Source organism: Accipiter gentilis, chromosome 24 (genome assembly GCF_929443795.1).
Source record: "Accipiter gentilis chromosome 24, bAccGen1.1, whole genome shotgun sequence".
Classification (NCBI taxonomy): domain Eukaryota; kingdom Metazoa; phylum Chordata; class Aves; order Accipitriformes; family Accipitridae; genus Astur; species Astur gentilis.
The window spans coordinates 4598774-4621142 of record NC_064903.1 but is presented as its reverse complement, the minus strand read 5'-3'; the positions used below and the strand labels follow the sequence as shown (position 1 = coordinate 4621142).

At 40.2% G+C, this 22369-nt stretch overlaps 1 protein-coding gene across 3 annotated transcripts in view; it reads right to left on the bottom strand.

Moving 5' to 3' along the window:
* The window catches only part of CHRDL1 (chordin like 1), a 45652-nt gene that overhangs the window by 7377 nt on the left and 15906 nt on the right, over positions 1 to 22369 (bottom strand). For 2 of the 3 annotated variants that reach the window (XM_049827828.1, XM_049827825.1), the window contains exons 5-9: positions 10094 to 10239; positions 8975 to 9068; positions 5170 to 5237; positions 3695 to 3869; positions 178 to 372 (exon numbers count right to left, since the gene is read on the bottom strand). In XM_049827828.1, the coding sequence (XP_049683785.1) occupies positions 178 to 372; positions 3695 to 3869; positions 5170 to 5237; positions 8975 to 9068; positions 10094 to 10239 (678 nt within the window). The remainder of the gene's footprint in view (positions 1 to 177; positions 373 to 3694; positions 3870 to 5169; positions 5238 to 8974; positions 9069 to 10093; positions 10240 to 22369) is intronic. The other variant, XM_049827827.1, reaches the window with a different exon arrangement.

Genomic DNA, 22369 nt, shown 5'->3' with positions numbered 1-22369 from the left:
GAAGAGCAGGGCTGGACAGGCAGCTCTGCCTTCCTCACATGGAGACCTCTGCACACACATTAGAACAATGGGCACAGCTATTGCTATTTTCATTAGATCTTATTGTGACCAGAAGGTTTGAACCAAGCCCCTTAACATGCACAGCAAAAAGGCAGTCTGTGATCAACTTTGTTTTACCTGGACAGACTTTACAGCATTTTCCTTCTACTTTCTGAGGGTATTTGCAGGGATATTGTTCTGGACAATGAATTTTCTTACATTCTTGTTTGGTGATGTTGCAGGTGCACAACACGCACTCTACGATTCCAAAGGCCCGGAGATTAGGATGCCAAGATTCACCATGTGAGTACGTTTTGCCATTTGAAACACAAACTACAAAAGAAAATAAAAGGAAGAAAAAGTACAACTGGAAAAGGTACGTTCATCGGCTACCTCTCTATGAATATTCGATTCATGCACATTTCTTTAAAGCGGTGTCTCTATGCATAATTTGTTAGTGTCTCTGGCCCATTTCTCTGCTTGTTAACTTGGGAGTTTCACTACTTAAAATGAGTCTGAGCCTGCAATCCCCCTTTTCTGAGCAGTTTTGCCTTGATTGCAACTCTGCTGACGGTGGTGTCCATCACTGTTTTGAGGAGAACAGTGAAGGTGGCCGAGTCAAGTATTTGACTAGCTCCTCTCCAGTGCACGCATTTCAGTTGTGCATCATTAACCAGCTTATAAAACTCACTCCTCCTTCCCCTCCTAATCTCGGTCCACACACAGGACACAGCGTGCTACACTGGCTCTGCCTTCTAGAACTGAATCTGCAGATGACAGGATCATGACATTTGCTACTGAGTCATCTGCACAACTTTTCTTACCATGAGCTGAACATGGCTTTTGCAGCGAGAGCCATGCTATCAGAAGGATGGATTAGTGCCACCTGAGCTTTTTATTGCTTTTGCATGAGAGTTCCTGCTACACAACACATAGAACAAAGCAAGGGAATGTTGCAAAATGAAGTTTAATGTCCTTTGTGGAAATATATACGTCTATAGGTATATAGAGATACTTGGCTTTTGGAATCACAAGGAAACATTAACATGAAAGAATGCATATGGGACTGAAATTTCATTCCAATAGCATCTAAGCACCTCAGAATATTTATTCATCAGTGCCCTTGGGAGACAGAGAAATACTGCTGACACAAGGAGAGTGGAAAAATCCATGCCTGGTGGAAGCCAGTTTGGGTCACCCGGCAGTTAATAGGAATTATATCACTTTACACCATGTTTGCATTTGTCCTATAAACCTCGCTTCTTTCTTTTTAAATATTTTATAAACACAAAGAAAAATGCAAACTAATCCTAACAAGGTGAAAGAAAGGGCACTGCCTGATTTCTAAAAGCAACTGAAGTGAAGCTGGGATATGTTGTAAATATTTCCAATTCTTCTAATATGCCATCATTTTTATTAATGCTTTTATTTGTAAAATATGTTCCTATTTTGCCTGTAACTTTCAAAAGCAATTTAATTTTTATCTGTAATCTGAAATTTACATCTAACTGGTAACAGATGTGACCAACTGGTTTATACTTTACTGAGTTACTGAGATTTATGGGGAGTCTTTTTTGTAATGTATTGTCTTTCATAGCGTTATGCTATCATTTGGTTTATAATTTGCTACTTTTTAACTCTTTATTAAGACAGGTTTTTATTCTAGAGGTAGGAAACAGTTTTGTTTCTCAAATAAAAGCAAATAAAGTGTTATCTGTATGCTAAGAACATGGGAGAAAAAACTATAAATGACAAAACTGCTAAGTACTCAGCTGCTCAGCAGGCTTCTCACATGCTTAAATACTATATTATTAATTATATTTATGCTTATATGGAGGGTTTTTTTTACCAGCTAGAGTTCTCCAGATCCTTTATGGACATAAATATTTCATGGTTTCTCCGTGACAGGGGAAGGGATAGTACATGACATTGTGTAGATACATATTCTCTCTGTTTTAATGGTTTGTTTGGCACAGAACAGTTAAATAATTACTCTGAGGTAGCAGCTGAAGCCTCCAGTAGAAGCCAAAATATGGCAAATAACTTCTAGTTCCCTGATGCCCTGTTTTTAGTGCTCTTCATATTTAGAATGATAAATCTGTATCCATGCAACTGCCCAGTATTTGCATGTCAGGATAGTTGTTGTGTGTTTATTTTTTAACTTGCTTAAATGCGTCTCAGGAGGCATGTGCATTAATTAATAAAACACTTGTTAACTGCACAAGAACAAAAGAAAATATATGGTCAGCATTCCTGTTTCCTTCATGGGGATCTCTCAGACACTCTCCAGGCAGTGAATGTCTGAAGTTGCGGCAGTTACTATATACTGCATCCAGAAATATGCTATTCGTCTGTATGCTCTTTATTTGCTGAAACAAATCAGTTAGAAATTGCTTTGATGATGTCTTCATGTGTGAATTACATGTCAAAGATATTGCACTGCATGGAGATTCCTGCTCCTAGATTCAGCATAAAACACTGGCATGATCTGAATGTTTTTTCATGCTTGTTCAGGTGGATAATAAAGATCCTATGGCCAACATTCCTTCTGTTAGTTAATACCTTAAACGATTAGTTTGCCCTACTACAAGGGCTTTTAACTCTTTGTGGGTAGTTTCTAAGTGCATACAGACTAGCATTTGTGGATAGATGCTCTTCTGAACATGCGTTCTTACAGCTATTGCTTTTATGGCTTCTTAGGCCTGTTCCTGAAGACCTCTGTTCACTGGGGTACACCCACTGTTGGGAATTGAGCATCCCACCCTTTTTATTGTACAAAACCTGCTGTCCCACTAACCAGAGAATTGATATTTTCCCTCTGTTTTTGTTCTTCCTGTAATGCAGCAGGAATATGGCTTAGTCATGCCTGGATAAGGTTTGCCATATGGGCTCTAAGTTCTGCTGTCCCCATAATGTAATATGTCCTATATTATATTATCAGAAGGCACTAAAGAATTCTTAGAGTGAGATTCATTACCTTGGTTGACTTTGCCTCTTACAGCTCAGGCATCCAGTATGGGCTAATTGCCTATTAGTCGCGGAGGAGGAAAAGCACCCATTGCATCTCACTGTCTCAGACAACGAGCTTAAGGTGGGGGAAGTCATTATAGTGTCTTTCTTGAGAATAATTTGCTAAGCCTTGGAGGCAGGAAACCTCTTGATACTGTGGCAAGCTTTATGGTCTGAGATTTGTGGGGCAGTTTAAACATACGCTGTTTGCAGCTAGTAAAGTTACAAAATAGGAGACACGGTGTAAGAAAACAACCACGAACAATTTCCTACTGGACAAATCACTGTGTGAACAAGTTAGCGAATCTAAAGGTATCGTGGTGTCCTTTATCACACAAAGTGCTCGCTTCCCTGGTAACCACTGCATGTGTTCTCAGAATGACGTAGCACAATCCCACAAAGTAATTCAGAGAGCAACATGATAGTGTGGTGCCTTTCCAGAGTGAAATGCACTGTTGTATGTGTAGACACGACTGATCTCAGTCAAGAGCTAATTTTGTATCCTTAATAGTTTATTGCTTTTTGTCTCCCTGATTTGCATTGGGTCTCTTGATACCAGTGCGAATTTCCAAGATTCTGCTGCTTATTTTGAGAATGTGATTGATTCCTGACCCAGAGTAATACTATAAGAAGTACTTGTCTTTACCTCGTCCGTGCTTGTGCTTGTTGTTGATGACGATTTGTACTATTGTTCCTGAAGCTTGCTGGGGATCCGGTAGGACTCCCCGGTTACTCCTGGCATTGGGAAATCGTGGAATGTTGACTACCTGCCTCGCAGAGGTGGGTGACAGGTCATAGTGGGAGCGATGGTATGAGTGTCTCTGGAGACAGAAAGAGAGCAGGAAAGTGAATGTCTCATTCCAATGAACATGGGGAAAGACGCTGTACTAGAAGCTTAACACAGGCGATTGAGAGTGTTGCCACTATCATCAAGCATCATTAAATGTAATGAATGGCACCATACTAAATAAAGGCCATTCAGGTTTTGCAGATAGTTAACGTGGTAATGAAGTCATCTACACATATGCAGTTGTAACTCATCTCACCAGACATATATGTCAGTGTAGGTGTCTTTATCTAAGTTGGTCATCTGAAGTCCCTAATCAAGTCAAAGGACAGAGAGGCAATTTTAGAACCTGACCTGTTGTGGATCTCTGTATCATGAGGAGATGAATCACAACCCAGAAGGGCCTATTTTGCTCCATGTATTAAAAATGGTGTTCAGAGCTAGATATCTACTTTACTGTTGTCTACTCTACTTTAAGGTTAGATGAGAAGAATTGTAAGCCTGTCTAGTTTTCCTCATCAAAATTGCTTTCTACTAGGGCACCAGTGGCAGACCATGTCCAGAACAACTGTCCAGCTTTGTGTTTGCTTGCAGCTTTAAACTCTCATGCAAGGCCAGGGTTAGCTTTGCACACACTGAGCAGAACCGTACTAAAATCTCTGTTACAGACCGGGAGGTCTCATTTTATTTGCAAAGGAAAGTGGTGGTAGTAGTAGTAGTAGTACTAGAGTGCAGTGGGTTTTCTAGGGCAAATACACTGGTTGTTTTCAGAGAATTATCTTCCAAAATACCCATGGGAATGAAGGAATAGTGTATATTACAGCAGCTATTTTATAAGGCAAGATTCTTCTCACTGATCCAAAGACCTGTTGGTTCATGTATTTAGGTAGTGCACCTAATGCTTAAAAGCTCTTCATATTCTCTCCAAATGCTGTTATAAAAATAATCTCTTGAGGAGTAAGTTGTTAATGGATACTCTTAGCCCCAGAGACAGTGAATCCCCTAAAGTAAATATATACATGTGTATATGTCAACTGGGAAGTAAGTGTTTGCAATTATGATTTAAAAGTGATGCTTGCATAGCAAACAAAGACCAAATCCAGACCCCACAGGGGCTCATGGGAGTTTATAATTTGGTGTTATTCATTAATTCAGGTTGAGTTTATTAAGGGGTTTGCAGCAGTAGAAGAAACCTATTTTGGGTAGATTCACAGAACCCAGGATGAAGCAGTAGATATTCAGACCTGTTATCATCCTTTTCTCTTTTTTCCCCAGTGTGCTGACATGCACAGAACAGCAGGAAACTATGTCTTTAAATTGTAGGTCACACTTACGGCTTCCCTGTTGGCTGGCTGCCGGAAGATATCTCCATCGGAATGTTCCCATGATAATTCTCCATCTCCTGTACATGAAGCAGAGCAGTATCAGTTAGGGAAGTAATTGTGCAACACCTTGGGAGATACGTAAGGGAAAAGTCTCATCCAGCTTTACAGCTAAATTTAGGGTGGAGGTTGCATCAGTGTGTAGAAGTGGCAGTCTGTAGTCTGACTTTATTGTACTAGATTCTATAGAGACCAAAAGGAAGATCCCCTCCCAAACATCATGCAAACTCAGGATGAAGATTTACTATCAGATGTATGCATCTTAACAATATGCTATGGGCAAGGTAATTTCCAGCAACCATTTGCTATGTGATCTCAGGCAAAGGTGAGGAGACATGACTTAGCTTAGCTCACAGAGAAAGGCTAAATTGTGTGACCTTACATCTGCTGTGGGCTGAGGGAACCCACAAGCACAATTAGTGTTGCTCAACTGACATGTAACTTGACTGAGAATTGAATCCTGAAGTATAGCCATTAATAAATAACATTGTATTATATATATCAAGAAAAAGTAAGCCATATTTTGTCCTGCAAATTTCTTGTCCCCATATGTATATGGTTGTTTTTTCCGTCTTATTTATGCTTCATTTAATAAAAATTGCTAAGCCGCAATTCACCCCCAGGTGTGATTACAAACCAGGGAGGTGCTTTCACCTGTGTGTCAAAGGTGGACTGTTTCATAAGTAGAAGTGATGGCCATGCTCAGTGCCTGACTCATTAGACACAAAACAGCAACTCTTACAGGAAGCCAGGCACATACAATGAGTTATGGCAGAAGTTGGCCCACTAAGACTGGATCCCATCTAACCTCATAGGATCCTATATTTGCATGTAGAGCGTATAAAATGTTCAGCACTGCTTTTTTGAATTGTGCTAATAAAGTACTACAGAATAAGGCTCATAGCACTAAGGACACTCATAACAAAGAAAGGACATTCTGACGTCTTTTAAAAGAGAAAAGGTTCTGCTAGAGCACTTGTGATTTGTGATGCAGAAGTAATGAATGCTTTTGAGAGTCAGTGTGAGGGACTTGTGGAGCCAAACGTGATTCATGGAAAGGAAGGTTGGAAAGAAAAAGAAACCCTCCGTTTCTATTCAGGAGTAGTGTCCAGCTGTTTTCTTTGTAAAGACAACTTCATAAATACAAACATAACTAAGCATAAGCTGTGGTGGAAATTTTAGCAGGGAAAAATGAGTTCAGGCTAGAGAGAGAGTGTGGCTTTAAGAAGTTTTTAGAGATGTATTTAGAGGTGTTCCTTGATAAGACAAGCCACAGAACTTGAACTGATACCTGATTCTTGGAAAACTTGTACAAGAACAGGAGAAATCATTTAGTGCGGAGCTGAGCTTGGAATTTATCCCAGCCTTGGAATTCAGATGCAGGTACAGATAAGACTGCTTTGCTAGTGGCTCAAAGCCTAGCTCTAGATGTGCCAAGCATTACACTGGAATGCAGAGCAGTACCACCACATCAGGAGCCTTACATTAATGGCACAGATTATGGGCTTGGGTCCTCAAAGCAGGATAGCTGCTGCAGCAGTAGTAGCGTGTAATACTGGCTTGGGAAAGTCATGGTGCTGATGCAGGTATGCCTCCAGGTCTGGAGTTAACTCATCCAGATTTAACTCAATCAGATTCATCGTGGATCCACTACCTTAGTGCATACCATGTATTAGCATTTTATCCTCTCTGCTGTTTATGAGAACTTTCCCTTTAAGGGGAAGTTGGATCCTGACATAAATCAGCATCTGAACCATAGTGCTTGGAGCCTTCTCTAGTCAGTAGTAGAGGAATGAATAGGAAAATCAGCAAATTTTAATGTATTATGTTAATATATTTGGCCATGCAGGGAGCAGAAACTGACTCTCAGTTTCCTCCCTATAGGCTGTGCTATATCTTGATGCAAACATTTTGTTTAGGTTTGCATTTCAGAAGAATCACAGAGGGGAGACAAAACAGCTTATGTCATATTGAAAAGGACAAAGCTGATTATGAGATAAATGATCACTTTAACATCTTAAAATAAGAGAAATAGACAGTGGAATACATTAAAAAACCCCTGCATCAGTGGAGGTCATCTCTACTGCATAATCCAATTTAATCTCACCTCTCAAATGGCAATTCTAATGAACTTGGTTCTCATTAGTGACTCTCTCTGGCTGAAGTGACTGATTTCTCCAGTATAAGGCTAGTTTACAGCATAGCTATGTCTAATACTTCATACTTTTAAAGTCAGTTTGATTTTTGTAACTGGAAGAGGTTGGTTCCAAATACAGCTCAAATAACTATAAGGGCACAGATACCAGGAATCAGATGATTAGCAAGGATTTACTTTAATTAACTGTCAGTGTATTACATTTAAAACAGAATATCACTAAATTTCACTCTGGGAAGCCAGGACTATCACCTTGCGTGCTTGAGATCAGAAGGCTTTATAAGCAGTTCACCTGGCAAAATGTTTCAAGATTTATAAAGATACTGTGGAGTAACATGGCAGAGCAGCAAGAATGAGGAACAATCTCCATGCAAAGGAGTACTGCATAGAGATCCTCATCCTTGCTCTGACTGAGCTGATGTATTTAGGCAGCACACAGCATTGCCCTGCCGATAGATTAGTTCAGGTCCTACCTGGTGCCACACTTAAGTTAATTACCACTGCATCTCCTCAGGTTAAGTAGCTCCGACAGCTTGCTGCACTGACATGACTACACAGCTTCTATCCAGGAGCTTGTTCCTTCAAAGCATGCTGTACTATCCCTGCATCATGCTGCATTATTAAGCACTGATGCACTCTGAAGTACCCTCTTTTTGGCTCAGCCCCTTCACTGCTCAGAGCTTTTGGTCCAGCATGTGTACTGAGTAAACTCCTTAGGACAGGGGCTGTGAGACTATATTAGTGTGTGTTTCACAACTGTAGCATCATAGGCAAAATTATACAACCGACAATATAACACTCCTTATTTTTACTATGCAATAGTACTAAGTTCACACAAGCAGCATCTCAAAAGGATATAGCTGCACAAAGGTGCAAGCAGGAGAGTTTTTCAAACCAGCCTGGCATCACTGATCTCATTAGAGTGGTACTTCTGAAAACCACAGGTACCTTTAGGTGCTTATCTGCATCTTTGAGACCTGGCCATAGGTACTTAAATATCCTAGAAGTGGTGATTCAAATGCCACAATACTAATAGTGAGATAAAATACATTTAGAAATGTCCAGACATTTAGACAGGTGTTTACGTTTAGACATTCAGAAAGGCTGGGAAGGCTCCTACTGTCAAGTTCCCTGCGTGTACAAGATCTAAAATGCAATTGCTAGTAAAATACTGAAGTCACCCAAGTACAGATTGACACCTAATTTAAACTGGAGTAATAGACCTTACCCTCTGAATTGAAATTCTTGTGTCTTGCATAATTTGAGCAGGTCTGGTAGAAGCTCCTCTTTTATTGAAAAGCTTTTCTACCCAGAGCAATAGTAGCTATTTCAATACATCATTTGGAGCCTTGATTTACCTCATTGTGGGGATGCAACTTTATCATCAGTGCACTCTCTCCTTGTTTCAACTTAGGAAAACAAAAGCAGCAAAGTTACCCTGCTGGAATTTGAGGTTTAATTTCCCAACATGCATTGGATTGTAAGTACATGGGAAATTTGCAGATAGTGTCGATAAGTGGCAGTGCTGGTGCACAGACAGGGCTCTGACAGGGGAAGGAGTAAATTCAGAGCCTGTCCTTCTGTGATGGTACTGGAACTTACCTCTGCACACTGGACAGCAGGACTCCGGAACAGAAACTGGGAAAGAGCAAGTTAATTTGGGACAAGTCTTCAACCCACAGTACACGTTTCCTTCCTGCCAGTAAAACACAAGGAGAATTTAGGAGGAGTCATTGATTATTCTGGTACTGTATAGGCATTTTTTATGGACATGCTTAAATCTAGTACGTGTGTTTACATAAATGCCACTGCAGTATGCAAAAGCAGAATATTAGACCAATGAAAAGTCTGAATAGCTTTTGAAAATTTCTTGTTGCACAGAGGAAGGTCCCTTTCTTTAATAAAACAGGGCAAAAAAGGAAGAGGTAAAAGTGGGTGGGTAGAATAACTGCAATTATTGTAGGCTGAAAATGTACCTGACATTGTTGGTACTAAAATCACCCAGTGTAAATTCTCACCCCTGCTCTCCCTCAGTTGTGTCTTACCATTGAACTGGAGGAATAGCTTAGCAGTAACTAAATGTCATAATGTTCAGTACTTGGCCTGTTAAATTTGTAGTTAACGTAGAATATGATGATGATTTGATCAGAGGAGGTCCAGAGTTGCCAGTACTTGATACTGAAGAGCTGGTTGGATTGAGAGGGATGTTTTGGTTCAGACACTGGTTCTGAAGAGTCACTGGGTGGTTCTGAAGAGTCACTGGGTGACTGCTCCAATATACTAGATTTGAATCGGTGACATCTCAGGAATGGCTCTGTGGCCCAGTGCCAGTTTACAGAGCTGTCCACTCCCAGCCTGTGGGGCTCTTTACTTACAGCTTAGTCCAAATGAATTCAGTCAGTGGCTTAGTGATATATTTTCCAGTCAGGTTGAAGTGAAATATTCTATATATGCCAAGTAGCAATATTTTACCTGCTGCCTCTGCACTGTGTGCTCACTTATGGCAGATGCTTGACAGGGTAAGCTTTGTCCACTGGGTTTGAGTAAGAGGTAGCCTGGCATTTACCAAGTGCTGCAGACTGGCTCTGAGGACTCTCATGAGTTTCAGCATTGATTCTTAATATGCAGCCTTTGCTACGTATTGCTTATATTTCAGTGTCATGTCTTCTAAAAAGGAGAAATGAAGCATAGAGCAGGGCTCTGTCAAATAATGTTACTTACTGAGCAGCTGCACTGGGCACACTGGTTTGCTTGCCTGTTTTGGAAAAGCCCTTCTGCCACAAACATTTCGCCATGATGGTAGGTGGTGCCATTGTATTCACAGGATTTTCCGGTGATTTTGCTGCTTACTGAGAAAAGGGAGTCTTCTGGAAGCAATGGGAAAGGAACACTTTATGCAAATGTTCTTGACAACTTGCAATATCACAAATACAGGGGAGGAAAAGCTTCCCTTCTCCCTCATTTATCTTTATTATAAAAGGACAAGTTTTGTCATGCTACAAAGTATAAGTGATATTCTCATGCTGCTATTTTGCTGAACTTCAACAATTCACGCTTTGAGTTGACTGTCCCAGTTAATCTTTGGATGTTGATGATCAACTGCAATGACAGCACTGATGGCCATGTCTCATGCTGCTGTATTGTCTCTTGCTCTGCCTGCTGTAGCATTTGGTATCAGGATAGATGGCTACAGTTATGTGCCCACTTGTTATATTTACATGGCTTTTTCATGCTTTAACAAAGAAAGCATTAGGTAGGTCCTGTAAACACACAGAATCCCACTATCAGTAGCAGTGTTCTAGCATAGTTTCCCCCTTCTTAGTACTGGTAACATTTTATTAATGATTTGTAGTGTTGTAACCCATAGAAGACTTAGTTGCAGGTTAGCAGGTTGTGCCATAGGGCATGCATGATTCCATGCCATCCACAGGCACAAACCTTCTGGCAGAGGAGCAGTGATACTGATGATGCAACTGCGTCAAGAGAAAACTATGTACTATGCAAGTGTTTGTTCCTAGTGGCCTTCACAATTCGTTGCTGTTGTTGTTTTTAAAATGGTCAAAACTTGTGAAAGGCAGACTTCAAAAGCCACCCAAAAGGTTATTTTTCTCTGACATGCATTTTAGTGTCAGATGTGCAAATTGAGTGAATTTTGTTTGCAGAACTCACTGCATATGACAAAGTGCACAAGATGGCAGTGTCAATTCAACCCTGAAACCTCCTGTTTCAACTCAAGATCATATCAAGTTCTGCACCACATGGGTTAAATTTTCTTCTGAGACATTAAGCTATCCATACCTTATGTTAAAACATCCCCTAGATTGTTTAACTATTAGCAGTTAACAAACTGTGCAAAGGGATTATACTTCACCTATGAAATGTAAGTCACTTGATACCTATTGGTTAGTGAATCTGGCACTATATATTTACATTCACATGAATTTAGCATCTCAGCATGGGAAAAGATATTTTGAACAAGAGCTCTATGGAAGTAACAGTGGAGTGTTTGTTCTCTGGAGCCTGAATCACTGCAAATTTCTAGGAATGCAGCTGAAATTTCATTCAGTGCGTTTGGGCTTTCATGTAAAAGAAACCTGACCTGAAAATTCAGGTTTTGCTGTAGCCCCTTTCATTATCTATCAGATAAACCCGGGGAGACTTTTTTGTGAAACTCTGCCACCACAGAATGCACATTTTTCAGCTGGGAGCTCAAGTGAAAAAGCAGTCTTCTGCTGGCATGCACTGGCATCAAACACTGACATTTAGAGTTTTCCATAAAAGCATAGATCTAGTTACATTGGTCTATCAAATGTTAATACTATTTTGAATGGCAAATGTCAAATCTGGCTGTGGAACATACATGTACCACAGTATTTGAGAGTCTAGTGGGTCAGCAAAGAACATTCTGCAGGAGAATGGCAGGAGAAGTTAGCCATTTAGGGTTCCTTGCCTGACATTTAATTTCTCTTCAGGAGACTTGCGTCACCATAGTTTCTTGGGCTTTCCAAGAGTCATCTCACAGAAAGCAGAGTGCCAAACCGTTAGTTATCCCCTTGCCCCCTAGGCAACTGGAAGAGCAGTAGAACTGGAAAGAAATGGAAATGAAAGGAGAATACAGATGGTTCTTCTCTGGATATGAGGCCCTGTTCCGGCAGCTTCTGCAGGACATTGCTGTGCCCATGTGGGATGCCTGTCCAAAAGCAGTGTTTGGCTTGTGGTCTGACATTTGCGAAGACCAACACTTGAATGACTCGTCGTGACTCTTCAGAGTATTGGATGAAGAGAGTAAATTTTACTGCAGGTTTACCTTGGTGTATGCCACACTGCTCAGATCATTAGGAAATCACCAAATGCCTTTAAACTGTGGCTTCTAAACAAGGGAAGGAAGATGGTGACATTTTTATTGCTTGGAAAATGACAGTGGAGAGTTGCAGTAGGTAGTTGTTTTCATCTATATTTCTTTTAAGTTGATCATAGAAGTTAGGCCTAGAACAGCTAAATCATAGCATGCAGCCGAAAACACATGTACATCTGCCTATCTTTGGAATACGGGATGAAATTCTATTGCTATTTTGAAGTCTTATTTGATGGAATAGTTATAAGAAAAATCAGTTTAAATTACAGGGAATAAGACCATGGTTTAGGTCCTATACTGCACATACCTGTGCATATTGATTATCTTTTAGCACATTAAGTGAATGGGCCTATTTGGTTGCATAAAATAAGGCTTAAAAGTTGTTTTCAGATCAAGACCACATCACTGTTATTGCAAAAAAATATATACGGTCATGTATTGGAGACAGCATATTGGAGAGCACAACTGATCATCTCCAAATACAGCACCTGTCTACAACTGCAAGGAAGCCTTGTTTCTACTGCATGTCTAAATATAATTTCTGTATGGTGCAGCTTCTCTCTCTGCCTTTGCTAGTGTGTGACTGACTTTCTACAACCAGGACTTGCCTCAGTTTCTTTTCTAGTGCTCTTTAAATCATGGCTAATTAAGAGTTCAGACTCCCTCATGGTATCATATTCTCCTGTAGAATGTGAAATTAGAGTCATTGTGGATTGTTTTAATAAGCACCAGGTTCGAACTCTGAAAAATCTTGGCATTAATATTTATATCAGCATGCATTATTCTGTGCCTTAGTTAAGGTATGTTAGACTTAGATTAATTAACTGCAAATATACTGCATTGCTCAAAGCTCTATTTGTAAACCTTCCTTCCTAATCAGGATTGTTCCCAAAGCCTTATCTGGCATTTTAATGGTGCTGACTAACATTGCTTTAATTAGCTGCCTCTGTAAAGTACCAGGCAAACCATCTGTGTGAATCCTTTTAATTAACTGGGTTCAATCTGAGCTTTTCTTTCTGGCATTCACAGCATGTCGGTGGAAGCAATATAAAACATACAGGGTAAAGATGTTATAGCATCAATTGAAAAGGAAGTATCTTTGTTTCTGTGGTTGGCATTTATTCTCTAAGGGTTCAGACTCCAATATAGAAGTTGACAGGCATGCTTACATTTGCCTGCGATTTTAGTGGGATCAAGATAAGACCATTAAATAGCAGTATGGATAGCACTGATTTATCCCCAACATTAGCATTGGGTAATGGCAGGGGGCTAAGACATTCAACCTAGGCTTCATGTGACTTGCTGTCGATTTGAACTTACCCTGTAAGTAGCTTTAAAGGTTGAACCTGGCTGAAGAAATCTTTCAGGTTTTACGAGCAGGCAACAGAATACAACTGTATCAAAAGTGGATTAGCTTCAAAACAATTCTTTTTTTAAAAGCAATTGGAGACTATGGTGGCTATGCTTGAATTCTTATATCCAAGCATTCCTCTCTTCCAAACATTGGATTCTGTCCACCTTCTGTTGTGTACCTAGGCTGTTTTTCACTGGCATACAATACGCACAAGGTTAATCCTGGCCTCAATGAACCCAATAGAAAGGTTTCCTTCAGGATTCAGCCTAGGTGCTCGCTTGAACGCTGCTTTTAAGATTATGTTTGAGATAGATGCTTGTACTAGGAGGAACTGCTGATCTATACAAACGAGTTTTGTATCAATTCAGATCTGTCGTACAGCCTGATATAAAAATTCACAACGAAGTAGAACTCCATGTAGGTATAGTTCACATATTCCATGAACTATAGTCCATTTGACAGGGCATGTGAAGAAACAGTATGGCAAAAAGTTTTCCATGAAGGGTTAGTAACTTAGTATGAAGTGCAGCACTAATGCTTTCCTGATAGTCTGGCAAAACAGAGTTAGGTATTAATTTGATAAACCACAGACATTTTATGGAAATTTTCTGGTTCAGTGGAATCTACTCCAATCACAGATTTTTCATGGAAAACTGCCTGGGTTCCTGATGGTCTGCCTATGACTTGAGGTTTCCAAGGGCCAAGGTTTGAGGGCAGCCATACTATGTACACAGACCAGGGCTTCCCGGCTTCTGGAGCTTTCCATCTCCTGGGAGAAACAGATGCTGTGTCACATGGATCACAGTCAGTTTTGGAAACACTATTTTTTAGATTTTTCTGTTTACAACTCTGTTCCTTCCTGGATTGTAAAAGCTTTGTCCTGAGATGCTTTACCCTTACTTGGATATGGAGCAGAAGAGCATCACTTATCTGCAATTAATCCCTTGAATAGCTAAGACAAATTCCCTGGTCAGTTCCTGGTGTTTGAAACAGTAATAACTTCTGTGGAAGTATTTATGTGCAGAGAGTGAGAAGTAGTAACTTGCTATGAGCAAACTAGCCTTTTGGGAAATGTGGGGTGACTTACTTGAGGAAGGGCTTTAGGATCCAGGCCCCACTACAGTCAATTAAGTTTTCAACTTGGAACCTTCTGGATAGTCAGGAAGTACAGGTACAATGGCTAACAAACAATTTTGGGGCACTAACAAAACTGGCAAAACCACCTCAGAATCAGTACAGTCATGGCACGATAATCAGTATGATGTGACATCTGACTTTCAAGACGAGAAAATCAGTTGCTTTTGGGTGGTCTTTGCCATTGTGGACAATGAGACCAAGCATCTTGGGTTTCACTGTGCTGAGTTCTACTGATCTGCAACCAGTATATAGGTTGAAGTGGTAACCAAGTGTACTCCCAAAATGGAGACTGTACAGATTAGACAAGGAAGGTGTGTAGGCAACGTTCATGCTGCTGCATGCCCCTCAGCAGGGTCTGTTAGGACCCTGCACAGCACCTCAGTAAGGGTCTGTGGGTTTTTATTGCATCTCTATGAGATACTTTCTTGTACAATATTCTGGCCATTCTTGTTAGTATTTAACTTAACACGCTCACTATTGCTTATTTTAGTATCAGAACATCTGGCAAAGATCATTTTTTAAAAATCCTACAGACTCTTGGCTTGCTGACTTAGAAACTATTTTTAAACTGCAACATTCAGAATCACCTAGTGTCATTTACTGAAAAAGATGGGCTTTTAACATCAAGCAGAAATGCTAGGCGCTCAGCCTGGCTTGTTTTTTGCAGTTTGTCTGTTTTATTAACCACCCTTATAAAAACAATCAAGTGCTAAACAATATGAAATTAATCAGGAGGTCTAATGCCTTAAGAAACTTACCATACTGGGAACTGTTCTGCAAATAAGTCTCTCTGGTCTTTTCTAAGTAGACAGATGATAGATTAAGAATTTTAATCCAGAGAGGATTTTATGAAACATGTTTTCTGAATCAACACAGAGCATAAGCATGTACAGACCAAGAGACTGAGGATTTGGTTTGGAACCCTGTTTACTAGACAAGCAATTGAATTCTGCTATAACTCTGGGACAACTGTTTGCGTTGACCACTATCCAGCATATTCACTTGTATTCCCAGCGAGTTTTGCTACTTAATGAACACAGTTGGGAGTGTCAGTTTAGTTGCAACAGGTACTTCAAAGCTTTCTAGGCTGTATCCTGGTGCAGGAAACTGTCTTTGGTCACCAGCTAACTGGTCATCTTCACGTGCTGCTTCTGTACAGAAATCAGGTCACCCCAAGTTGTAACATAACATCATGTAAGGCCATATTACTTGCCTTGACATTTAAAACTGGCATAAGAATTACAGGTTAACTATTCAGAAGCAACACGTAAAGAGCAATTATGAAGGTCAAAATAAAACAAAATTCTTGGAAATGTGCAGACCGTGACCGTGACCATTTCTAATGCCAAAGGGGAACATGACTAGAGTATGAGAGTACTTCTCCCTGTTTTGCTTATTGAAGATTTTATGAAACCTTAATCAGCTTAGGTACACACACTGTCCAACACAAGTGGGCAGCACTTTGATGACTTGACATCTGTTTTTGGAAAACTGCTTGGGCAGAAGTTGCACATACTTCTAGGTGTCTTTCTTAAAAAAAAAATATTGTTAATTCTCCTTCATGGAGTCCCAGTCTTTTCCCTACAAGCAAAATCATTCTCTAGGGGAACTTACACATCAGTCAGTAGAGAGATACAGGGATGATTCTAGCTTATTGAGTCTTTTTACTGGTGTTTTCATAGCAATGTAAAGGCTAACACAATGGGCTTCAGGTTCCACTGTGAAGTATTAATTCTAGGAGGCCCCAAAATACTAACTGAGGTAGTCAGGAATAAGAGTAATGGGATAACTTATTCATGTGCAGAAAATTACATTTCTGGATAAAAACCTGCAGGTGGAGTTGCGATTTACAAAGTGGGTTGAAAGAAATCCAGGCAGCAATGTTGAATAAAATGCTAACTTGCACTGACTGCAATTCATGCTAGGAGCTGGAAGCATAAAATGCAGGGAGGAGAGAGTTGCAGATAAGATGTTGGAAGCTTCCTTTGTGTTACACACCTTGTCACCTCTCTAGCTTTCTTCAGCTGCTCCCAGAATGCAGGCTGCAGTTGCCAAAGGCCAACCACAATGTAAAAAACACTGTATTTTCCTCCACCACTGAAATGTGTTTTTAACATAAAACAGGCTGTCACCCACAGGAGTTGTGCATCTGTCTTAGAACGGAATTCACTTTGTGTTTGTGTATGGGACAAGACTTCCCCAAATTAGCTAGTCTGAGTACTATCATTCATAGCAATAGCTGTATCCTGAGCCAGACACATGCAGAGTAGGAACTGTGCCTCCCACTGCAACTTTCGAGCTTTTATCTAAAAGTGGAGCTGGGACTGGCAGCAGCAAAAATGGTTCTTGGTTTTTTCTGCCAAACACCCATGACAATGGGCTGACTAGTGGGTTTTTTTGTTTTTTTTTTTAATTCCTAGTGCAGAATCTTTAAAACTTTAAGGGTAACAATACACCCTAAGGTCCCGCGTTTCATGTGGTGAAGAGCATCTTTTACACCACAGTATAGATTAGTCCATTTCTTTCAGCGGGGTCCCAACGAAGCCAGGGAATGATTTCTGGAAGGAAGTACTCCTCAGTGAATAATTCTGGGGACTAGGACTCTTAAGTAAAAAAGGTGTAGTGGTTTAATTTGAATTTTGGGGCAGCAATATTGAAAATTAATTCAAAGCACATGAGCTGCGCTTTGGTTCAAAACATTTCCCTTTAGCAGGTAATGCTTTTGCACCTCATGCAGGAGAAACTGAACTAGAAAGAAGGTCCTGACAAATGTAGTGGTGTGCTTCATTCTTGATGGTGTACCCTAGCAATGCTCTGTGTCATTGGTATATGGGGAAAGCCACAGCAAGTGATATATAGGTATCACATTGCAAGGCAGCAGGTTTGGACTCCCCTTTGTAGTTGTGCATGTTTGCTGCCTACTAACTCACATTACTTACCCTTCTGTGTCATCAAGGACATGTACAATACTTGAGAATCTGAAGCTCCTTTGCAGCTCCTACTGACTGCAAAATACAGACTTCAGTCTGGCATCTTACTGAAGCAGGCCCAGAGTGAGGGACTGCAATTTACTCTTATAGTTAATTTTGACTGCACAGCCAGTTGGAACATGTTTGAATCCTCTGTCACCCTGATGTACAGGAGAGGAACACAAAGCGAGTAAATCTAATCACTTCAAAATTCGCTTTGCAAGGGGACCTGGGCTAAACTCCTTTCTCCAGCTTTAAAATGGTATGTGCCTCCTTCTGTTGCTGGAACAGCCATTTTGACAGCTAGATAAGCAAGTATAGATGTAAGCAGTTGTGGAGCTGCCCTGATGAACAATATCTGAACTAGCCTCCTTTCACCTAAGGAATCAGGGTTATGAAAAAGCAGCAATGAGTCCTTTGACCCCTGCTGCCTTGGTGTCTGTGTTCCAAGGGGTTCAGCCAAAGCTCTTCCCAGTCCTGGAAAAATCAAAGTGCTAGTAACATTCCAAGTAGAAGATAAAGACCTGCCTCCAGGCAGAAATCCTCGTGTGTTAGGCTCTTCCCTCTACTATGCATAAGCCAATGGAATATGGTTATTATATATAAGAAACAGCTATTCAGTATGAGACACGTATTTGAAAGAGGAGTAAATATGTGTTGATAATCTGATCCTTACAAATTCAAACCAGAGCAGCCTAAGACTTAAAGAGGTGAGGGAAGCATCCTGCAGAAAGACATTATGCAGCTTTCTAGGAGAGTGACAGTCAGCAAGATTTTGATCATAGTTATGTTGAATAAATCTGGAACAACTCTGTTGATTGAACTAACCCTGATGCTCTATGTTCAAACCAAACTGTATTTTTTTAAAAATATCTTTAAAAAAAGATTCTCATGTTTATATGGGGAGAAAAATCACATAAATAATAGTCTTCTGTGTTTATGCAGAGCATTTCATGCACAAATAGCAGTGCTTTTATGTAACACAGATCACTTGCCTATTTTCTTGCAGTTCCCTGAAACTAAGGTACAGTGACAGCAGTAGGTTTGCTTTGTACCCGGAGATCCAATTAATGCTTATCTTCTGATCTATCTGTACCAGAAGGGCCAGTGTGAAGAATCATATAGCTGGGGATCTGGATTTCCTCATTCTGCCACTGATTCACTTTTCCAAAAAGGCCTTCAGTGCAGGACATGTTCTGTGATCATATTTTGGCCACCTCAGCATGAGTGTGCTATGCTTGGGGCTACTTGGTGAGAAGGGCCAAATGCAGAGGGGATAAAAAAAACAGAGAAGACAGGTAATCTCAGTATTATAGGCAGCAAGGGACATTGTGGAAGACAAGTGTCATGGTGACCTGGGATAATGCATGCTCTGTTTTTTCCAGAAATTTACCAAACTTTCCTCAGTATCTGTGGAGGTCTCTTGCATACATTTGCCTCAGAAAGGCAGGAAACCTGTCAGCTCCATCAACTCAGTTACTACATATTCCTGACCTGCTGCTAGTGCAGCTTCAGGGCTGGACAACTAAACTGAGCCCTGAGTGCCATCAGTATGTAGTGGGACAAACTGCTATTGCAAACTGGCTGTTGCAAGGTCAGAACCTCCAGCTGCTGAAAGGATAAATGTTTTTACTACTACCATGTCAAAAAGGGTACAACACAAATATTCTAGAGCTACTTCATCACCAGAACTAAATCCTGATTCATCATCTCATGAGAATACAGGAACCTCAGATAGAGAAAACCTATTACACTGTTTCAGTGCAAGGTTATCTTCTAGGGATCACCTAGTATTATTTTAAATAACCTTTGTGGCTGGAGGTCCTTGGGCATTATAGCACAGCATAAGAGAGCAAATGGATTTCTTTCCTATTAAAAATTCCTTTGTTTAATTTCTTCCCTCTACTTTCGTTTCCACTCTACATGAATGTGTCACCTCAAGGTCTGATCTGAAGTGCATTGAACTAAATAGATTTGGAACCTGGCCCAAACACCTACTCTGTGTGGTACAGCGTAAAGGCAGTTTCCTCTTTCATCTTCTGTCTCATATTTCTACCATACTCCTTAGCATTTCTAGAGAGGGGACTATATCACAGTCAATAACTGCATCTGTTTTCATAGAAGGCTGAGTCCAAAAACTATCAAAGCTAATAGAAATCTGTTGATTGACTACAGTATACTGTGGATCAACTCTCAGTCCATCTGCATTTAGCCTTTTCCCTCAGCCGTGCATCACAATCCAACTTATTATAAATCCATGATTTAAAGAAACATAGATGATGTGTGAAGGTCCCTTTAAAAAACAACAAAAACAGTGCAACAATGTTGTTTTTAAAGCAGTGGCTGAGGCTGACAATAAATTTGGATTGAAAAGTTGTGCATTATCCAAAAACTGCAAACACAAGCTCTAAACAAAATCCATATGTGCCCCTCAGAGGTGCAGGTGTCAAAGATATTAAGCCACAAAATGCTTTACATTAAAAGAACTTCAAGGACCAGGTTAAGCTCTAAAAACTCCAAGGTAATTCAGAGTTAATCGCAACAGCTAGTCTTTAATATGGTCAGACGGTAGAAAGTGTATGAAACTCATTGCTTGAAGGAACTAGTAGCACCTTATCTAGACAGTATGAACTTTCATACAGATTCAAACCAAAGATGTAGTTTCAGTTTAAACATTCAAAAGGCTGTTGGTTGTTTTTTAGCTTTCTAGAGCTAAAGTCAAGCTCTTCACATTATTTTAATATATATTCTGCAGCTTAATTTCCTGTGTTTTCTTTTATAGTGGCATAAAAAATTGCCCAGCAAAACTCTGAAGGAGTCATAAAACACTTTCTAGGTTGCTCCATTTTAATTCCTGCTCTAAGGTTGAAGTATTATATGAATCTACCAATCACTCTTCCAGCCAAGGAAACAAATTAAATGAAGCTTTGGTGCATTTCGAATCCTCTCTGAAGCATCTTTGAAGCTCTTGGAAGTTATCTTGGAAAAATTCTGAGCAGCCTATCCTATCACGTCAGTCCAAAGTATGGAAGTTCTAATTCTGTCACCCATGTGGGAACATACATATTTTTTCAGTGCATTTTGGATGCTGATTTACAGATATATTGTTTGAAATTTTTTTTTATGGTCATAAAAGCAGAATGGAAACAAGCGATAACCACAGTCTGGCTGTGATAGCAAACAGTCCTTATGAAGCTAGTAACAAATGCAGATCACAAAACAAACTGAATTATCTGAGCACACGTCAATAGGAAAAAATTAGACATCTCCCAAGAATTCCTATATCATTATATTTCCAAATCAACTTTACTTCCAAATAAACAATATATTTGAACTATCTGACAGCTATCCATTGTTGGGACTATACAAAAACCAGAGCATCTCACTAATCTCTGGTGCGGTGTAACTTCTGTGAGTCTTTCATATTCCAGATATGAATATCTACCTTGTTTGTATATGTGGAGTGACCATAAACAAGCATGACTCTGTAATTCTATGGTACCTCCACAGGAACCAAATGTGGACTGGAAAAAATTGAAATTTGCTCTTATCAATAGATAACAGTAAGTAATTCTTCAGTTATTACTATTAGCTGCTGTGTATATTGGCATACCTATTCCACAGTCTCCTGTACTGTGGCTGCCAAGAGCTTGGGTCACAGCTTATTTTTAATTTCTTTTTCATTACCTGGCAAGTGCAGAGGTGGGCAGTGAAGGCATAGCTACTGGGCCTGTAGGCAGTGCAACAGCATGGATTAAAGGTCTCAAGAGATTCAGATGCTGAGGTAAAGTAACAAGGGAGGGTGGAGGTGAACAATGAAAGGGAGCTGAGTATGCAGAATTTCTTCCATGAACTGAGGCTCATGTCAGACAGGTGACAAAGTGGGCAGGATGCTGAGAACATTTTTCTAAAAATCTGAGATATGCCTGTACCTCCAAACTCGTATTTCCGGCAACAGACTGTTATTTAAGGGCCAACTATCTATTCCTTGGTGTCAGGAAGACGATCCTTGTAAGACTCATTACTAAGGTGGTTATGAACTTGTTAAATACCATGTATCAGTTACAGAATATATAGATTTTATTCTTTGAATGAACAGTTCAGACAAGCATGGATAATGGTTTCAAATGATCAAGACTTTCAGGAGTCTAGCTTTCTGTATTATCTCTCAGACAATTCAGCTGCTTCCAGAAGTGTGGATAATGTTGTATGAGCAAAGAATAAAACCAGTAGGACTTTCAAGCTTTGCAGTTCATTTTCTTCTGAAGTTTCCTGAATTTTTCATGAACGTTTGTATTGGGTCTGGCTGAGATGGAGTTAATACTCCCCATAGCAGCCCTCATAGCACTGTGCTCTGCATCAGTAGCTAGAAAGGTGTTGATAGCACACCAGTGTTTTGGCTACTGCTGAGCAGTGCTGGCACAGCATCAAGGCTGTCTCTCCAACATTTTTGCCCTCCCCTCAATGGCAGGCTGGGGCAGGGCAAGATCTTGGGAGGGGACATAACCAGGACAGCTGACCTAAACTAACCAAACAGATATTCCATACCATATGACGTCAGCTCAGATATAAAAGCTAAGTGAAGGGAGACGGAAGGCGGGGGCATTTTGTCTTCCGGAGCAACCACTATGCATACCGAAGCCCCGCTTACCGAGAAGTGACTAGACATCACCTGCTGATGG